The sequence below is a fragment of the Saccopteryx leptura genome, chromosome 3, assembly GCF_036850995.1.
Source record: "Saccopteryx leptura isolate mSacLep1 chromosome 3, mSacLep1_pri_phased_curated, whole genome shotgun sequence".
NCBI classification, from domain to species: domain Eukaryota; kingdom Metazoa; phylum Chordata; class Mammalia; order Chiroptera; family Emballonuridae; genus Saccopteryx; species Saccopteryx leptura.
This window is the reverse complement of record NC_089505.1, coordinates 43,776,507-43,798,082: the sequence shown is the minus strand read 5'-3', so window position 1 is coordinate 43,798,082 and position 21,576 is coordinate 43,776,507. Positions and strand designations below refer to the sequence as shown.

The window sequence follows — 21,576 nt, the reverse complement described above, 5'->3', positions numbered from 1 at the left end:
CATAAGTAAACAAGACGGCTGTGGTCAATGACTCATAATAACACTTGGTTTTGAAGTATAACAGTAGGGAAATGTCCACAGAGTAGTATTTTATGATACAAAGGAAAGGATGAAGTAATAACTTCCATTTCTTCTTTAAAAAGAAAATTAAGATGGATGATATAATATTGTTGTGAGTATTCCTCAAGGTAATCAGGCAAATCCATAATGATGTTTGACTATGTAAAACTGGCAAGTATCAGAGATATATAGAAAGACAATTGTATAAAACTGTAGGGAAAGTTACCAATTATGTTACTGGAAGATCATAAATTCAACTTCAAACAGAGTAAACTTCCCCCGGTATGATCTATGTACATCAGCTATCCATCTTTTCTCCTGTGACCAGTTAATATCTCATCATTCCGATGGGAATCACCTTTACTGCTAAGAAACTGACCTTTTAGATCTGTTCAAAAGAACTAACTCTAACAGAAGGGCTGGGATAGCAGCACTGCATTTTAAAATTAAAAATGTAACTCACGAACAGAAAAAGACAAATACTGTATCATATCACATATGTGGAATCTATAAAAGCTGAACTCATAGAAAGAAAGACTAGAATTGTGGTTGCCTGAGGCTGAGGAAGGGGATGGCGGGGGAAATAAGGAGATGTTGGTCAAAAAATATGATACAAACTTTCAGTTAGAAGATGAATTAAGTTCTGGTCATTTAATAATGTACAACTTGGTGATTATACAGTGTGTCCATAAAGTCATGGTGCACTTTTGACTGGTCACAGGAAAGCAACAAAAGATGACAGAAATGTGAAATCTGCACCAAATAAAAGGAAAACCCTCCCAGTTTCTGTAGGATGATGTGGCAGCATGTGTGCATGCGCAGATGATGATGTAACACCGTGTATACAGCGGAGCAGCCCACGGCCATGCCAGTTGAGATGTGGACGGTACAGAGGAAAGTTCAGTGTGTTCCGTGGCTCGCTAAATTCAAATCCGTGACCAAAGTGCAACATGAATATCAGCGCGTTTATAACAAAGTGCCACCACATAGGAATAACATTACTTGGTGGGATAAGCAGTTGAAGGAAACCGGCAGTTTGGTGGAGAAACCCCGTTCTGGTAGGCCATCAGTCAGTGAGGAGTCTGTAGAGGCTATATGGGATAGCTACCTAAGGAGTCCTAAAAAATCTGTGCATGAGCCCACATCGAACTGCACTGAATAGGTATGAAACTGGGAGAATTTTCCTTTTATTTGGTGCAGATTTCACATTTCTATCATCTTTTGTTGCTTTCCTGGGACGGGTCAAAAGTGCACCATGACTTTACAGACACACTGTAGTTAACAACACTGTATTACATACTTGAGTGTTGCTAAGGAATAGGTCTTAAGTGTTCTCACAACAACAACAAAAGAAGTAGTCGTTATGTGAGGTGATGGAGGTGTTAACTAATGCTAGCGTGGTTAGCAAGCATTTTACAATATAGAAATGGATCAAATCGCCACCAAATACACATCTTATGAGTCACGTATACCTCAATAAAGCTGAAAAAGAAAAAGTAAGACTCAAAGTTCCGAGGTAAAACACAGCAGGAAATACATGGCAGTCAAGGATAAAAAAGAGGTGAAAACAGAAGTTTCCACTCTGAAGTGCAGTGAAGGCCAGGCAGTAGACTGACAGAACCAAAGTGGCCAGTCCAGTTCTTCTAACATTAAACCAAAAGCAATGCGCTGGGTAAAAACTTGAGATAAAGGTAGAAAATTTCATGTGTCAACAATAGAATAAGAGTGAAGTATTATTACTTTGGCCAAATTTTAGTCACTACAAGGCAGTACTGTTGAAGACAAATGACTGAAAATCATGAGAAAAAGCGACTTTTTTTTTAAGGGGTTGTGATAGGAAAATAGAAACAAAAATTCTGGCCAAATCCAACATGGTCCTTGGACTTGGAGGAAATAAGATTTCAGAAGACTTTAAAAATCTTCAGTATATATTAATGACAGAAACTTGTGTCATAAATTCTTCAGGAATTATGAGAGAGGGCTCTTCTGTTTGTTTTATTTAACTGGTTTTCCTTAATGTAAATGAAACATCAAATAGCTTATGCTGCATTTGATACAACGTTTGTCAGATTTTAGGAAAGGAGTTTTATTATGACTCCCAATAGAGGAAATGTTTCCCTCAATTATGGATTTAGTAAATTAGGGCATGGTTTCCTAAACAATGGTGATAGCCAAATCTGGATGCCTATTTTCTTAGTTCATTCTTTTAAAGAAAGGAGTCCTGTTGATTGAAAGAGGAGGCTTTCACTGGTCAGTCGTTTGCAAAGTGTGGTTCTCAGACCCATGGCATCAGCATTGCCTGGGACCCTGTGAGAAATGTACTGTACTCCCCCATGTATAAGACGCACCATTTTTCGAAAAATTTGGGGTCTAAAAACTGAGTGCGTCTTATACAGTGGTTGTGGCATTTCAAATGCCGACATGGAACTGAGGACAAGGCAATATATGAAGACAGTGATTCATCATCAGACACAGATGAGGACAAGCTAATGGGTAGGAGTTTTGATAGTGATGAGGAGTTGTATGATTTTTATGATGATAAAACTTGAGTTCAGTAACTTTATATAATAATTTTTTTTTAATTTCAGGCCCCAAAATTAAGGTGCATCTTATCATGGGGAAATACAGTAAATTATCAGCCCCCACCCAGAACTAGAGAATAAGAAATCCTGAAAGTGGGGACTATAATGTTTTAATAAGCCTTTCTGGGATTCTCAAACTCCTAAGTTTGAGAAGCATTGACCTTCTCAGAAAGTAGAATCAGGTAATTCAGTAAGAATGGGAAATAAATTAATAGAAAACAATACTTTAATCAAAATAATTATATAGTACCCAGGTATTATACTGTTTCTGCAGTGAATCAAGCAAAAATCTTTAGCAATCTTTAAGTTTTGCAAACAGCACAAGAGGCATTAAGTCATGTGATGCTGAATGTGCAGTTTCACAGCCAACTCTCCATTTGCTGTTTGCCTGATATTAAGAGCAAATGGGACAGCCAATTCCTAAATGAATGGCAGTCATGACTGCATAATTTCAGTCCTCTGTGCTTGCCACTGTGGTTTAGTAGCTTATTTTACTGTTAAGTCATGTCTCTAAGTCACTTAATAGCATTAAAATGAAAAGATATGGTCAAATTTATGAGGCCAAGAATGAACCTCCTGTGAGTACTTTGTACCACATTTGAGAACCTAATTATTGTTTCACAACACAGCATTTATTAGTCTTTTCTCTTTATACACAGACTCTGTTTCAAATCAGTACACAAAAGTATTTAGCTTTGAAGGGCATTTATCTGTAAAGTAGCTCAATATCTGTATGTGGTAGTTCACAGGTAAACAACCATTCCTATTTTAGCACAGGACTAGTCATACAGGGTTTAAAACATTTTTAAAAAACGATTATTTTTCAACAGTAAGAGCTATGCCAATACTGTACATTTGGAATTATGTAATTAACAAAAATTTGTAAAATGAGGAATGGTTTATATTAAAAGTGTGAAGAAGACTTATGTACATACAACTTTAAAATTAAGATTGAATCACACAGTATGTGGCCTTTTGGTTGTTTGAATCCTATTCTTTGGTAGACCCCTCAGGAAGGACTCCTGTAACAATATTCCCTAAGTTCTTGCATACTAATTTGCCTTTGTGTCTTTTATACCTGAAAGTCAGTTGTACTGGATATAAAATCTTGTTTCTCATTCTTCCTATGTTGTCATTAAAACAGGAGATCGGTTCATAATGGAATCACTCTGAATTCAAGTTTAGGATAGGAAGGAGGTAAGACTGTGGCTATCCCATAAGGAAAGAGCCAGTGCGTGTCCCTGTTCCTGTGTCTACAGCAGTTTATTGCTTTCCTTGCAGAACTGCTCTACTTCTAAGCCTCTCTCTTCCACGGTTCTTCCAGGGAATGAAGTTGTCCAACTTCCCTACGTCTGTTTCATTCCCAGGGATTTACATATCTGAATTACTAAAGCATCATACAACACCAGCACAACTCTGCAGTTCACTAGAAGGAGTCATTGTGTTTATTCCTAAAAATGAATTAAGAAGTTTTGAGTTATAGGAAGAAAACTTCTCTCACCACATTCTTCTTCCCATTTAGAACATTCATGACCTTGGAAATTAGTGCATCATAGTTTGAGAGTGCTAGATTTAAAGGATGTTCAAAAGACATTTATTTCATATCTTATTATTTTCAATTAATGAAACATATCTAAAAGTGATAAAATGACTTGCTCAAAGTAAAGCCGTACTAGAGTCAATCTAAAGGGCCTGAGAAGCCAGGATTTCAGATTAGAGAGCAATGTTCTTTCCATTCCACAAGAGTTACTTCTTAAGTTCCTTAGGTTGCTGTCTCTAATAGAATGAATAGTTCAAGTAGCCCTCTATTTACAAATGGCTTACTTATAGGCTCAAAATTTGACAATTTCCCTAAGAAATACAATTTTAAGTATTGAGAGCCTCAGATCATTACACAAAAGTCTCCTCTAATTACAGGATCTCAGACAAGTTAGCTAATATCCCATAACTGGAGGAAGAGGCAGAGTCTAGGTAAGGAGAGAGTGAAATGGAAGAAGACATTGTTGACTTTTAAGTACATCTATAGATTCCTCCAAACATTTTTTTTAAAATTGTATTTGAAAAATATAGAAATATCTAATACCTATGTACCCATAATCAGATTCTATTAATTCATATCATGTACTCATATAGTTGAATTTGGTTTGGATTTAAAAAAATAAAGAAACATAGTACAGTTTCTAATTATTTTGAGTTTCCACCATAAAGTGACTCTATATTTTGATTTGGAAGCCTCGAGAGTGTTTGGTAGACTCTCTGCTTTCCCTTACATAGTCACCTCTTTATTAGACAAGGTTTTCTTTTTCACTGGCTCGATACTGAACAGCTTTTCTCTTATTTTCTTCATCCTCAAGCAAGCATGCATTGCTTTTGAAGTTTCTTAAGGCATATATACTGTTGTAACAACAGAAACAAGGGCCTCTGCTATATCTTCCCTAATACTCTCTTTTAATTAGGTCCTGTAGAGAAAGGCAGTCACAGATTATGCTAAGTGCTTCAGTATTCCCAGATTTCCTTCTATACTAGTAATAAACATAAACTTTATTATTGAGTCTATGCATTTATCACAAATAATTATACTCTTTTGCCTTTTAAATGGTTGCTAATAGAAAATGTAAAGAAATTTCCAATGCACATATGCTTTTTAGAATATGAAAAAGCCTACATACTAATCTGTATCACATTTTAGATTGATTTGTATATATTTGTTTAACAAAAAAATCTTGTTAGTATAAAAACCCTTGTCTTTTAATATTGCTTTTGATAATGCAAACACTAACTTGGATCTGAGATGTGCAAAGATTTATGACCAATCTGTTTACTTAAGCTTTGTTTCAACTCCACTTCCATGTAAACTGAGGATAATATTAACATCTAATAGATGTTTCTGTAAATAAACCACCATCCACAATGGCAATCTATAAATTGACTTTAAGAAAGGAAATTCAATTATCATTGAGTAAAGGTCATTTTCTTTATGAAACAGATGTCAGAAAAAGAAAAAGGTGACTTTCAAGACTTCACAGGCTAGAATCTTACAAGAAAAGCTAAAAGAATTTAAATCTTAAAGACAGGCTGCAACTCAATCCTGAGTAAGTCTAGGGGCAAGAGTTTGGTAATGACTTTTTTCTTATGTGTATTGCAATTTTCTTTTGATATTTTTCTGATCATAAGATTATTACTAGTTCACTATAAAATATCTGATAAGTATAGAAAAACAAAAGGGCAGGGGAAAGACCATATATCAACCAGAAGCAAATAAAACTTCTACTTAGAAATAGTTCCCTATGTAATTATTCTCTGTTCCACAGTGAAATTATATATGAAATTTTTTATCTAGCTTTATTTATTATATCAATACTTGTCCATACCATTATATACATGAACAAGCATAAATTTTAATGGCTGCACAATATACCATTGTGTGAACATTCATGGTTTGGTCCACCATTCTCTTACTGCTGCATATTTGAGATGTCTCTTCTTATTTACTGAGTCTATAAAATGTATCCATTAACTTCTTTAGGGATAATATAATTGCCGTTGGATTTTTTCCTTTGAATAGATTCCCTAATAAAAAAATAACTGAAGCTATATACATATCTTTATTAAGGATCTTCTTTATATAGGTAGTACTTAATTGCTTTTCAGAGCAATTGTATCAAATTACATTCCTTTCAGCATGTCTAAGTACATTGTTGCCCCACTTTCACCAAATTAGGTATTAACAGGGATTAGTTTTTGCTAATTTGATAGGAATAAAAAGAGAGAGGAGTTGAAGTGTTAGTATTTTCCTTTGAGTATTTATAAAGAGAGTAAATGATTATTCTACATCTGTCTGAACCTGGGGAAAGCACTGAATGGGTAAGTAAAACTAGTGGAACATGCAATACCAGGCCATAGTGAAAGGTTTGGCAGTACTTAAATATGGGAACTGCCCGTTTTCCTGAGGATTAATTAAATTTTATTGTGCGAAGCGACATCTTGAAATTCCACAATGATATTGACCCCAAGGAAAAACTCAAGGCAGAATGCTGGGTCACTGAATCTAATCTTAGTTGGCATTAGGGGCCTTTGTTTTGAGTCTTGTCTTTTAACAGCATTAAAATAATTGAAGAAAAACATACTATAAAATGTTGGCTCACTGCAAATCTTAGACTATGATAAGTAGGTGTTTTAATCATTTTTTCCAGTTAATTTAAATGATAGATGATAAATCTAAGCTTTCCTTCCTCTCTTTGTCTAAAATAAAATATAAAAAGCAAATAGGCAACTGGATTCCAAATTTTTGTTCACAGTCAGGAGAAATTTATTAAAGTGCTGTCAACATATGGTAGATTTATGAGCTATTTCTAAATCTTTTTTGGAATACTCTAATTACATAAAAGCATTCTGATTGTACTGGTAAACTTCAAAATTTTTGTCTGTTAATAAAGGCGAAAGATTTTAGTGACATCTGAAGTAACAGGGTACTATCATTTTTCCCCTTCATACTTCTTTATCAAAAAAAGAGATTCAAAATTGAAAAACTATTTCTTTCCTAAATTGTGTACATCTATATCAGTCAGTGCTTTCAATGACCATGTCTTCAATAGGTCTTACTTACAAAGAACTGAATGTATTCCTTAATCATTAAATGTTACACCAAAATATATATAAATTTTATCAACATTTTGAACTGGACCTGAGACTAATTCAGAAAAAAAGGGAATTAGTGCTAAAATCACATTTTAAAATATATAATTATAAGCTGTCTGCTATAGATACTGAATGGACAGTGAGATGCATTTTATTCTACTGATGAAGAGTGTGACAGAATGAAGGATAGAAGAAAAAATAAGAATGCTTACAACTTAAAGTATTATTTGGAGAAATTCAAGGACAACTTTGTCTGTATTCTGTAAAGACATAAATGCAATAAGTAAATAATTTCAAATAAGCCTGATTAAAAATATGTTATAAACTCACAAGTGTTGTAAACACACTGTTTTGGTTTTCATACCTTAACTATTCTTCATTGCTCAGAAGTAGATTTCATGGATTACAGAAGATTGTTGCCAGCTCACTATATAAAGTTTAGGTGTTGAACTAATGAGCAAGTAAAAAAAAAAAGACAAAGACTGTGGTCCTAATCCTGGTAGCTTTGGTTTAGAGAATAATATGTGGGCAGGATCATGCAGCAGGCAGAGGAGGGTTGAACCCCAGTTCGGTGGCTTCCTACGTGACTCAGGAATAAGCTGCACAGAGCTTCAGCATATCTACAACGGAGATAGGCAACCTTCCCGCGCTGACACTGTACACCCCGCACACAATAAACCCTCACAGAAACGGTATTCTTAGCACCATTGTCATCACCGCTGCTGTACTCCACCTCCTCTTCTTCATCCCAAAGGAAAGAGAAATCTACTCAGAACTCCCAGATTCCTGTATTTAGAATGTTATTTTCTCCAAATCTTCAATGGTGTCATTCAAATCCTGGTTCCCATTTGGTTTAAAGTAGTCTTCCTCAACTCCCTCCCCCTCCCCCTCCCCTTCACTCTTTCTTTATCACCTGAGTGTGTGGTGTTTTCTTCATAGCACTTACCACTATCTGATATTATCCTGTGAACTTCACAGTTTACTTCATTAGCATGTACATTTTGTGAGTAAGAAGACTTTGTCTAATTCATGGCTGAACTCTCCAGAGACAAGAACATGGTCTGGCACATAATAGATGCTCAAGTTAATCACAGATGGCACATAATATTTGCTTAATTTTAAAGGTGTAAATCATAAGCAAATAAGTATGTTAATAATTGATGACAGAGCTTTAAGATCCACTATAACTAATTTTTCTGAGTTAAACTCTGGGTTAATAAAATTGTAAGCCTAATCATAAAGCATTAGAGATAGCATTAGATAGTCATAAAGATTAGACAGCAAAAACACACAAATGCTATCGTTCTCTGAGTTAACAGTGGGAGTACATGTACTTTCTATCTGACTTGAGGAAGTTTGTGTGAGAAGACTATGGTAAAAAACTGCTATTTAATAAATATAATACCAAGTTATATGTAAGAATTGAGTACAGCAATCAGCAGTGATTTATAAATTAGAGTAGCTGTTGCTATTATTATCATAAACTTAAAAAATCTATTAAAGTAAGTTTAAACAAGTAAATATATTAAACAAACAGGACTTATAACTCAAAGATGACAATCTCTTTCATTTATCTGGTCTAACCCTAACCTTCTATCTAATGGCAAAAATAAAAAACAAAACAAGTATTTAGAACAAAGAGCTGAAAAACAAACATTCTTGTGTTCTGTGCCTGTACCCTTAAAGCTCTTGAAGTCCCTCATTTTTTAGAACCCTAGAATTAATCAATATTTGTACTGCTTCAGAGGAATTGGATACTTCAAATTAAAATAAAGATCGGTTATTAAGTTAAAAACAAACATCACCCTCAAGGCTTGGGTTCATGTTATCATCAATGTGAAAGCAATTTCAGCTAAATTATAAAATGAACTGTTTGCTTTCTAATGCAGAATTAATAGTGGCATATTCAAATATATCAGCAGATCATGCTTGGAAAAACACTTGATATTGGAGCAGAAATGAGTTGAGTTACTAGAATGGTTAACCCTAAGATTTGTCCGTGAACTATTTTCTAAACTGTTTTAAAGAAAAAAACTTAAAAAAAAATTCATATAGCATAAATCTACATCACAAAATAGTAACAAGAAAGGCTGTAAATAAAATCTTTTGAGGCCTTACTTTATAAGGCCCCTGCTATACACTGAATGTTTGTATCCCCCTCCCCTCCCAAATTCATATATTAACTAATAATCCTCAGTGTGATGACATTTGGAGGTGGGGCCTTGGAAGGTGATTAGGTCATGAGATGAAGCCCTTATGAATGGGATTAGTGCCCTTAAAACGAGACCTTAGATTCTTCCCTCACCCCTTCTGTCATAGAGGACACATCGAGAAGATGGCCATCTGTGCATTAGAAAGTGGGCTATCATCAGACACTGAATCTTCTGGGCCCTTGATCTTGGACTCTCAAACTCCAGGACATTGAGAAACAAATACTTGTTGTTTACAATCCACCCAACCTATGGTATTTTGTTACAGCAGCCTGAATGAACTCAGTACCTAATTCCTAAACCATAAACATGGTAACCAAGCACATTTTTATAAATCAAATGACCTTTACAAGGTAAGATTTATTTTTTAAAGGAAATCCAAAACAAGTTCCTATAACCATGATCAAGTTTACTATATTTACTGAATATAAATTTCATCTACAGTTTAAAAGAAACAGCTCTGCATAGGTATATAAGTTGCATTAAATCCAACTAATTAGCTAATTTTGTTTACAATTCTAATGCTAACTCTAATTCTTAAGGTTCTAAAGTTGTGAGTGTTTGTCCAACAATCAATATTTAAATTTTATGAAGCATAAATACTTCCTGTTTTGTTTAAACAGCAACCTTTGTTCAATTCATATTTTCATACAAATTAATATTATATAAACAACTTATATCTTAGCAATTTAATAGTAAGTTCGGTGACGCTTGGTATGTTTTTGAAGAGCAATTTTTACATTCTAGTTTTTCAATTAAAATGTATTTCATAGTCAGTCCCATAGATTCTGGCAAAATCTCTCCTTAACCACTCAGTCTTGTGATACTATTTTGAATTATGAAATCTCTCAAAACTGCCCCATTTAAAAAACCTTATTCATACATCCCACTATATAGCTTTAAATTCTACTAACCTGCTAAATTACTGCTACAACTCCTATTCTACTAAGCTTCCGACAATTTAGCTGGTGCATTTTCTCTCTACTCATCACTCATTTGCTTTTTTTCATACTGTCTTATACTCATTTTGGATTTCAAGGTCTATAATTTCAATAAAATTTTTGCTAATACCTTAAAATCCATGCCTTTGTCTGTTACACCTGGCTAGCAAAACACGACTAAAATCAACGAAATATTTTCTATATGTACCTGTATCTGAACTGCCGAGCCATGCTAGAGAGTGAAATGTCATATGCCTGGAGGGGCTGATGTCACCAACCTAGACACTATCCAAAAACTCTACCCCATTTCTCTTGTCAACCCTCTCTAGAATGACAATTTTAAATTGTGTACACTCATTTCAAATGCTTGTTCTCTCCTCAAGTCTTTGCCAATATCCCTGTCTTCTACTTCTTCACACAGTTAACAGGGACCATGGGACAACTGTCTCATATTTTGGCACCAAATCTACAAAGTTACTGACATGTGTGCCCATCTTTACCTCCATTCTCTCATACTACCATGGAGGAAAGACCTCTCCCTAATGCCATTTGTCCTCTGAGTCCCACTCTCCCCTACTTTCTTAAAGCTCTTCTCCTCTTCAGTCAAGCTCCACATGGATTCTGTACTCTCAGTAAAGTTGTCTGTGACCTCCATATTGCTATATCCCAAAGACACTTTTTAGCCCTTATACAACTAGGCCTAGCAGCAGCCTTTGACACAACTGAATACTTCCTCATTTGTCAAAGTACTAGTTTCCCTTGGCTTCTATGATAATCACATTCTACTGGTTTTCCTTCTACTTCTGAGACCACCACTGCCAGCTTCTTTTTCTAGCTCTTTCTTCTCATAAATGCTTAGATGTTAAATCCCCTTTGCTCAGTCTTTATATATTCCAGGTAACCTTTCCCCTTCAATTATCATCTAGCTGTAGAGGCCTCCCAAGTTCAGGGCTATGGCTTGTACTATCTTAGGATCCCTAATGTCTAACCGCTACTCGGTCTCATGAGCCAAAATGTCCAAGTCTGAAGCCCAGCTCCGTCTCTTTGCAAGCCTTCGGCTTCACTCTCTGTGTGGTGTCTTCCTCTATAGAATGAGGATCAAAGCACAAGCTACTCCTACTTTATATGGTGACTGTGAAATCTAATGATTAGTATTTGTTCGTTATTTCTGCAGCACCAAGTGCAGAGCCTCAGAGCAGGTATTCAATACACATCTGCTGATTCACTGAATAAATGAACTTACCAGATGGTAAATTATCACAATTTGGAGGAATTTTCTGCTAGTCCTATTAAATTTTAAATTCCTTGCTATCGCTACCTTATGGTGCTCTTTTAAAGGACACCACAAATTGAGAGAAAAAAAAAAAAAGAATATTCCTAGAAAAATACAACTTCTGTTTAAACCACACACACACACACACACACACTCACACTCACACTCACTCACCCCTATATTATCAATCCACATCAATATGATTTAGGCAATAGAAATGATTTGAAGTATTGGTTTTAACAGACATTGTGAAATATGAAATGATTCAACATTAATCTAAACACAAACATATTACCTCATCTCTTTCAGTAGGCTTTTGTAAAATAAGAAGTGGCTGGCCTAGAGAACACTTAAACCAAAAAGAGGGCGTGACTGACGGAAAAGCACCAGGTCCTCAACGTCCGGTCAACATAGAAGGGTGCTGCCAAAGAGCACTGACTAGCCCCCACACCAGACAACGGTTTTTTCATGGGGTTCTTTTTATTTGACAGTTGGAAAGTTAGAGAAGAAGCCTAGGGTAAAAGCTATTTCTTAGAGAAGCAGAAAAATTTAGACAAGTGCTAGAGCAGTAGCCTTTTACTTGAAAAGTCAGTGAAGATGTGTACTGTATTGCTATCTGAAGGCACGACTCTCTACTTACTTCCTTGGTTGCAAAGGATGGAAGCCTTTCCCTAGTTGTTGCAGACTCAGTCCTGTTTGGGGACCCTTGAAGAAGTTCCTGTCTTCTCACAAATTCCTATATTCTGATACTCCTGGCAGTTGAGAAGGCTGTATAGTTTAAGTGGCCACTCTGTGGCAGTTATTAACACTGTTCATTTAACTAGTCTACCAGGAATATGAGGCTAACCCCAAATCCTCTCCACAACCCTTTATATTATAGTGGCCATGTGACTTACTCTGGCCAATGAGATACAAGCTTTCAGATAGATTCATTAAAAGCCATTGTGTGATTTTCCAGGTTCTCTTTTGCCACTTCCCTTCCCCTAATCCCCTAAATCCTGCCAGGGCAAAATGACCCTGATGGCAGCTGCTCCATCAGTCTGGGCTCTGGAAGGAGGATCATGAGAAACAGAGAGCAAAACACACAGTGGGGTAGGTAGAGCATACTGCGTGCAGAGCATACTGACTTAAACGAGGAAGATTTTGAGATTGTTACTTCATCATAACCTGGATCTATTCTTACTGATGTGAATTTGTAGTCAGTTTACTATACCATGCTAAACTAAATAGTTAATGAACATTTGATTAAGACACAAATTATTTTTTGACCTTCACTTTTCTTTAGGCACCCACCACTCCTGTTTGGTCTACCATGTCAATTAATCAGATGGGAAGTTAGACCAGTTTCTACCATTTATACATTGACATGAATACATTTGGGAGCTGGACTTATTAGCAAACTGTATAACAGCTTTCATGAGTTGCTAAGATAAAGTTCTTATAACTGATAAAACTTCTGTGCTTTTGAAAACAACTAAAATATAGAATAGAGATTTATAACTGGGAGAGAAACATATAGCAAACCCGAGCACAATTTCTCTAATTTACTCTGGGACAAAAATGATAATTTCATTTAACTTCAATGAATATTATTTTAAAATCACCTCCATATGCTCCTATATCTCTTTTAAAGTACAAATTAGACTTCCAATCATAATGAAATATTCAATATGTGACAACTGTACCTCATTAACCATGATAATTTAATTATAAGTATAAGCAAAATTACTGTTTTCTAATATCATGTTTTACTAAATTAAACCTTCTAAATAAAAATATTAGCTATTTGTTATATCATATTCTTTTTTCATTAAAATTCAATAGTGGATGCTAAATAGTAAATTAATAAGTCTATGTAGGGATCAAAAGCCTCTAAGAAACTATAAGGACAAAAACATTAGCACATAATGACATAAGGAAACAACCAATACCACTTAATAAATACAATTAAACAACTGTTCCTTTACAGGAAATTAGCATAAATAAATCAATTCATAGCTAAAGTTTCAGCTGCCTAGTGTCCTCAAATTAAAGCAAATATATGCTATTGAATCCCTTTTGCACTTACCTTTTCTAATTTCTTCTTAAGCTTAAAATTTCAGAAAATGTTCTAACTAATGTCAATGCTATTTAGAAGGTCCACAATTAATGACCTACCATATTTACTAATGACTGAAATTGAGACATAGTCTCTGGATCACTGGTTTCAACACTTTATCTTCAGAGAACCAGCATGCAGAGAACAGATCACAAGGAAGATGTTCTGTGGAGCTGGGGAGGGGTGCTGGGGTGAGGGGGGTGAGGGGGTGAGGGGGGTGAGGGGTGAGGTGGTGGTGGGGGTTAGGAGCGGGCTGAGTCGCAGGGGTTCACACAGGAGGTCAGAGATCCGGGTTATTTTCAATCTCCTGATTACATTCTCTCTCCCAACCATCCACACCTCAAGTTTTCTGGGCCAGCTGCTTCTTAACGCTATCAATGTACAGACTTGAAACTTATTGAAAGAATTTTCTGGTGGGGTTCACAGAAAATCTAAGAGAAGGTCAGTCAACAAACACTAAACATTTCTCTAGGTTTAGGCACACAGGGCTAAGCAAAAGGGCAGAAAAACAGCTGAAAGTCAAACTTTGTTTTTGAGTTGTACAAATTCTCCTGGGTGCGGGGATGCGGGGGTAAGAAGAGGCACCCAACCACGGACAGGGAAGCATAGTGGCAACACAGGGCAGAACAGGAGGGGGAGGGGCTGAGAGTGTCCTTAGGGGGCCTCCGCAGGCAGTATTGGCTGCAGGGCGGTGGAAGGAATGGGGGAGAGCCCGCAGCAGGCAGAGAGAATGAGCACATAAAAAGCACACCTATGTGCTTAAGGTATTTTTTGAAGGAAAGAGTTACAGTGTAGTTAGAGAGAAAGTGTCTGAGGGGAGTAATAAAAGAAACTAGAAAGTAAGCTGAGGTCAGGTTTATACAGGCTTTGTAGGCCAAACCAAAAGTCCACTTTTAAGGTCATAAGGACTGGACTGATGGAGGTTAGAGAAGGCTGTGGACAGGGTTTCATCTTCATTTTGTGGTAAGTGGGGAACTGACTGAAGAAGTCAAATGCTGAAAATATGAAGGTCAGTTTGGATGGACATCTCAAAGTCTGTTTTCTGCCTGCCTATTGTCCTGCCATACCAAAAATATAACTAACAAACCAAATCATAGATCTGTTCTACTTAAAGGTCTGTTCAAATTTCCCAGCTTGGGTTTATGAAAGTTACATCCCCTCACTAACAGATAAGCTCTACAGGGCAGGAGCCCAGGGGATTTTATTCTCAGGTATATCTGAAGGCAAAGAACAGTGTCCAACACATGGCAGGAGTGCAACCAACATCTACTGAAGAGAGACATGCCCTGCCCCAGGCGCGGCTCTGACTGTGGGGATACGCCCACCGCTGCTTTCTCTGCACCAGGCCTCATCTGACCACCACCTCTGACCACCACCTCTTCGCAGGAGTTGTTATGCTGCAGACACACACCTGTGAGAGTCTTCCTGCTGAGAGGGCCTCCCAAACCTGCCCTCATCAAATGCCTCCCCTGCTTAATAGATGAATAATATGGGTCTTCCTGTTACCAAATTCTTCCCCAGAAAATTATTCTCAGTAAGATTGTTAATGAGGAAGAGGGAGAAAAAGGTTTGTTAGTCCAACCATTTTCTCATTCAACAATATATTTATGTCCTTATTTTCATTATTTCCCTTTTTGATTCTTTTTTTTCTAATTAATAAAATATAGATTTCGTTAATAATATAGTAATTTTTTCATACCGTAGATATTTAGAACTAGTATTCCTCTAAGTACAACTTTGGCTGCTTTCCACAAAATTTAAAGTGATGCTTATACATTAGCTGTTTGTTAAGTTGTTTATGTGAATATCATACAGGGATGGACAAAAGTAGGTTTACAGGTTCGAGTCCATAAACAGAGTTAACAAAGCTCTTGTAATATTTTCTCCGTAAGAACAACTGTAAGCCTACTTTTGCCCAGCCCTGTATATTCATTCCCTGATCTGGTTGTTATTTAAAAGATTATTTTAAAATTTTTTATGTGGTTTCACCATTTAAAATATGTATATCAAATATTTCCAATGTTATATTTTGATTGCTAGCACTGTATATATATTTTACTGAAATATTCTCATCTAGCATGTAATAAATATTGGCTAAGAATTTACCTAATTTTTCTATTTCATTGTGCCATTATTTCAAGCCTCTTTTTTAACTGAGTTGCTCAAATCTGTCATTTCTTTATTATATAGATTTACTATTAATATATTATATTTTGATCTTGGAGTACTAAGATGATTTTTTCTCCATTTTCTGTCATTTTTTTATTCAGTCATGCCAGCTGTTGATATCTCTGCTTTCTAGATTTAAATCAACTTTAAAGACCAAAATTAAACTCCTTTTCATATATCTGAGAGTGCAGGATAAATGTGAGCCCAATTTTTCCAATTTTAGGCAGGATTTGGGGAAGGGTATTAATGTATTTCTGATGGCTCCAACTGAATTGTTGGATTTTTCTCGTTTATACCAGATAGTTCTGTGTTTTGTGAAAATTCAGTATATACTCAGGTAATATTACATTATCATATTTTAGCGTTCACAAAAATAGCAAAACCAAATTACTATTAGTTCTCTCCCCTTCTTGCTCTGGTCACTAGGAAATCTGAAGACAAATATCAGCCATAAACCGAGTTGCTGTACCAGCTATTTGTTAATTTTATCTGTGACTTGAACTTTTTCACAGCTCGGTGTATATTATGCACTTTTTGTAAGTCACTTCAATTTCTTGGCAGAATGAGGCAGGAGGGGGATGGTCTGGGAGGTGACTTTATCTCTTTAGTGAACTATGGCAAACTGAGTTTAAAAGGAATCCCTGTCAATGCATCCTAATTTTCTAAGGGATTTATGAACACTTTTATGGTCTTCACTACAAAGACTCTACAAGATCAATGTCTGGGACCTTAAACACACCAAATGTCTGAATCCCATTACAAGAAAGAAAATAACTAGGTCTTTCCAGCACCGAACTCATATTCTCCATCTTATTTCCCTCTTTCCCATTCCACAATCCCACACTCTCATTACGTTTCCCCTTGATATTCTTAAACTCAGTGGTATCAGCTATTTCTCTTCCTCAGTAAGTCCTTTAGCAATCCTTGGTACCGCTGTCTGGAGCAGTGGATTTCTCTTGGTAAACATGGGAGAAAAATCCTGTTGCAAAATGAAGGATATCTTGGCAGAGTAAATTGACCTAATGTGAAAATCCATTGTACGTGCTTCCTCAGTCTTGGATCAGATGTTCTCAGTACCTTTTCTCACTGAAAGCTAGTTCTTCAGCCTTTTTAGTTCCCAGGAGCTGGCCTTGTTTTTCTAACTCACATCTTAAAACATACTATTCAAAATGTTTCCTTTGGAGATTAATACCTTATTAGTTCTAAAAGTTCCCTTTTAATTTATAGAATAAAGTCATTTTTCAAAAACTTCAGAAAATTTTTTGAAGCGTTTCCTTAAATTACCAATTTCCATAAGCTTGTCTATTTTCTCTGACAACCTTATTTTTCTTAGTAGGCTTAAATCTTTTTTCCCTTTGTTTTTGTGTTTGGCTTCCAAACATATATTCTCTCCACCTGTCCAACAGGACATCAATTTGCTGTTCAGGAGTTATGCATACTCCCTTCTCCTTGGTAGTCACAGGATACTAAATTCAAATCCTCTGGAACACTGCTTCTATCATATCCTCTCTTTCACTCCCCAAGGTCCCCAAGGTACCACATGTAACTGAAACTGCCAACTGACCCCGTTCTCCTAGGACTTTGTTTTTTGACAAGGGTATAAAAATGTTGCATTTTTATTAATTCTAGGATATGCTAGAGTGGTCCATTAGGCTAGAGAGATCCTCTGTGGCAACTTGAGACTATTAGTTCCAACCTGGTCTTCAACACTCTCTCTGATTCTGTGGCATCACTATGTTTTACAAAACTCATTTTCTGCTCAATACAGTCATTGGTTTCTGTTGTAAGACAAATAATAATACATGTGATATTTCTACATGTACCATCTTCTCTTGCAATTTGCCAATAGTTTTGCACTTGCAAATTTTCAATATAATTTTTGCTTTGGTTACTCTTACTCTACAATGGCATTTTCTAAAGTGTGTTCTGGGAAACAGTATTTGTAACTCAGCATTAGAAATGTTACATAAAAAAGGAGAGAGAATTATACATAGTTAAGTATGGGAAACAGACATTAATAAAATTTAACTCCCTTGTTTTCCTGTGTGTTGTGAATTTCTAAGAATACAGGATGTAGCTTTTTCTGACTTATTTTTAGTATGTGTACAGACAGATTTATCCTGCCATACCTAAAGAAACTAGTGGCCTGTAGAACACATTCTGGATAATGATACTCTAGATGCTACTATTTACTGTCTCCAATGAGGACTTAAATTCCCTAGTGCTCATAATAGAGCAATGTTATTTCTTTTATTTATCTGTAATGCTGATCATTTCTATTTAGTATTCATCTTATCTCTATCCTATCTGTTTGTAGTGTTTGTGGTTGTTTGCATTTCTTACAGACTTTGAAATTCTTGTAGCTTGATTCCCCCCCCCCCCCATTGGTATTACAAGTTATTGTAAGTGAGCTAGGGTGATAAAGTTTCTAAATATGTCCTTGAAATCAAAGTTTACTATATGTATTTAATGTTTCTACTGCTCTTTTAATAGGTTTAGAGTTTCATTGGCATTCCTGATTGTTCAGTGTTATTTATTGTAGAGTTCACTTTTTAAAAAAATGAATTGCTTTTAGAGAGAGAGAGAGAGGAAGGGAATGACAGTGAAAGAAACTGATTTGTTGTTCCCCTTATTTATGCCTTCACTCATTGATTCTCCCATGTGCCCTGACCAGGGATGGAACACGCAACCTTGGTGTATCAGGATGATGCTTTAACCAATTGAACTACCCAGTCAAGGCTGTTCTGTTTCTAATTGTAATTTTCATGAAGCATGTAACACAAATCAGTGGTACTTCCTCTTCTATTTTAGCAATATAAATTTAAGAATTTGGAGCTCATCTCAATGGGGGCTATATACTCCTGATGATGATTTATAAGATGCTCTCTAAATACTCCTGAGCTTCAGTGATGAAATTAGAATGTTAAATTAGTGGTAATTTAGTAGCTCCTTTATGAGATAATTTAGGAATGTAGACTTTCTTAGATTATCTTAGTAAATACCTTGATCTACTTAAAAGTGTGTGGTATAGAACTTTATCAACAATCTGAAACCAATTTATTCATAATTTGGACATGTTGGTGTTCTTTTTATTAAATGAATATTCAATTTTTCCTTTTGATATGGAGACATATACCTCAAGCACAGGTTTGAGGTAAAATAATTTTTTCCAAATACATTCCTAATAGCCAATTCCCCAGAATGCACTGGTCAAGGAGAGGCCATTGTCAGCAACGAGGTAACAGGGAGGAAGAGCAGGAAGTGAGGCTGAAACAGTGCAGAACTAGTCACTTTGCACCTGGCAACCCCACTTCAGGAAATAAATACTTACTGACTGATTATAGTTACATTATCAAAATATAAGAATACTGAAAACTACCCAACTATCCAACGTTTAGGGAATAGTTAGGTAAAAACCATGCTAAGATCAATCTTATGAACTAAAATTAAAATGCATGCTATAGAAATAAAGACATATATAAGAAAGGAAATATCTTATGTAACTTATTATAATAAAATTAAAAGATAGAAAATATAGATATAATAAAACAATGTTTGCACAGAGATAAGGACAAAGCACATACATCAAACACAAGATTTTCAATGGAGGTGTTCTTTGTGGTCTTTTGTTTAATAAGTTTAACCAAGTATAGAATAAAAACATAGCCTTCCAAGGTCACAGGCAAATGATTTTCTCTACAGGCAAACTATAGTATCTGTGGGTATTTATATAAACATGTAAACACTTATATGTCTATAATAAACATAAACAAATATGTGTATAAACTAAAAACGTTATTATAAATGATAAAGTATCCTAATTAAACATGATGCATATTTAGAATACATGTCTTTGTTTCTTTTGGTACACCTGATTATTCTATTTGAGCTTAGATATAGAATAATGTAGTCATTATTTCCCCCAAATTGTCTCACCTCCACAAAAATGATGAAGAAACTTAAAATCAAGGTCTTTCTAAGTATGTCATGTGAAAAGCCCATGAGAATGCCCAGGCACTGGATACTCAAAGACAAGCATTCTAAAAGCAGAAATGTGTTAACTAAAATTACATCAGCTAATTTTAAATATGACTTTTTAAAAGTATGGATTCCCTGTCTTAATGTTTAGGACACCCTACGCCAAACTGAACAAATAAAATTACTTAGGACTGGAAAACAGAAGAAGAGGCATAGCATCCTGGCGGGTCTCTTTACCCTGCCTGAGAGGGTGACAAAGTCTGCAATGGAGAACAGACTTCGAGATGTAAACAGGACAGATACAGGGGACTACAGAAGCCTCTATATAACTTTGAAAAGCTCTATGGTAGAACAAAATCTAAAGAGAGAGAAAATGTTAAGATTGTGCAGGCTGTTTTGTTATGTCTAAGAAAGTACCTGAGAGACAGGATAATATTAGAGCAGCTTTTTCTATTAAACATTTATTGCTCTGCTTAATCTGTTTGAAGGAGCATAGAAATACATGAAATACTACCCTCCCCTAGGTAAGATCCACTCTCCCTCCAGCTAGAGGCTGAGGCTAACACCAATCTCACTGGCATGCAGTGGAAATACAGGACAGTTTTTCCTTCACATCAGCTTTTAACACTCAACGTTACAGGCTGAGGTCCATTGCGACAACCTTTAGTGGACACTTAAGTTACTCATAAAGTTGTCCAAAACCTTTTAAGAAAATCTGTACTTTTTATGAGAATGAAACAAAAATCCTTTTTTAATCCATCAATAAAACGCAGCTGAATTAAAAAATTCCTGTTTTGCTCTGAGTTGCAGATAATGAACTGAGCCTTGCCCTAGGGCCTAGGGCAAGCCCCAAAGCCCTCCACACGGGACTCCTCACTGGAAAGCGGACCTTCTCACTCACCCCTCAATTTCTTAAATGCTGTAATGTTTATATCTCACTTGCCAACCTTCATTTTAAAAAGTTTTTCTTAAGTTAACATTATACTGTTATAATAATTTATAAAGGAAAAAAACTCATTTTAAAGCCTGCCACTATACAGCTCTCTTCATTTTATCCACAGTCATATCTATAATTTGCTGTTAGAATCACACTATACCTAACACATGGAGGCATTGGTTGCCATTTCCTGACAATATGTTCTGCCAAACTTTCCCAGTGTGTTCACTGAATTAGTACTTATTATATGAAATTCCATGTATCCCAGAAGTCCATCAAAATACGAAAATTCAGTGGCTACCCCTAAATACATACTGCAAAAGGCACATTTTACCCTAAAAATGTAATTTTAAGACACTTTGTAATTCATATCCACATGCCATTTTTCATTACCTCTTCTCCAGACAGATAGTAGGCTGAGAGCAGTCCACCAACAAAGCGTATATTAACTTCAAAAACAGAAACTTCAGCATTCTGAGGAAATAAAATAACAGGTTCATATATAAATGATAGAACACAATTGAGAAAAATATCATTGTGATACAGTGCACTAAATCTTTAAATTTTGTTCAAATCCTATATGCTTACCCAAGGAGATTTCTATACAAGAGGGGAAAATCCTGCCAAAATATATAAAGCGATAAAATAATGTTGACTCCTAAAATCGTAATTATAAAAATATTGATGACA

General features: G+C 35.6%; 1 protein-coding gene across 1 annotated transcript in view; it reads right to left on the bottom strand.

Annotated features, from left to right (window-relative positions):
- The window catches only part of MAN1A1 (mannosidase alpha class 1A member 1), a 150,928-nt gene that overhangs the window by 74,389 nt on the left and 54,963 nt on the right, over positions 1–21,576 (bottom strand). Inside the window, exon 5 of the mRNA XM_066373368.1 lies at positions 21,280–21,360. Coding sequence (XP_066229465.1) covers positions 21,280–21,360 — 81 coding nt within the window. The remainder of the gene's footprint in view (positions 1–21,279; positions 21,361–21,576) is intronic.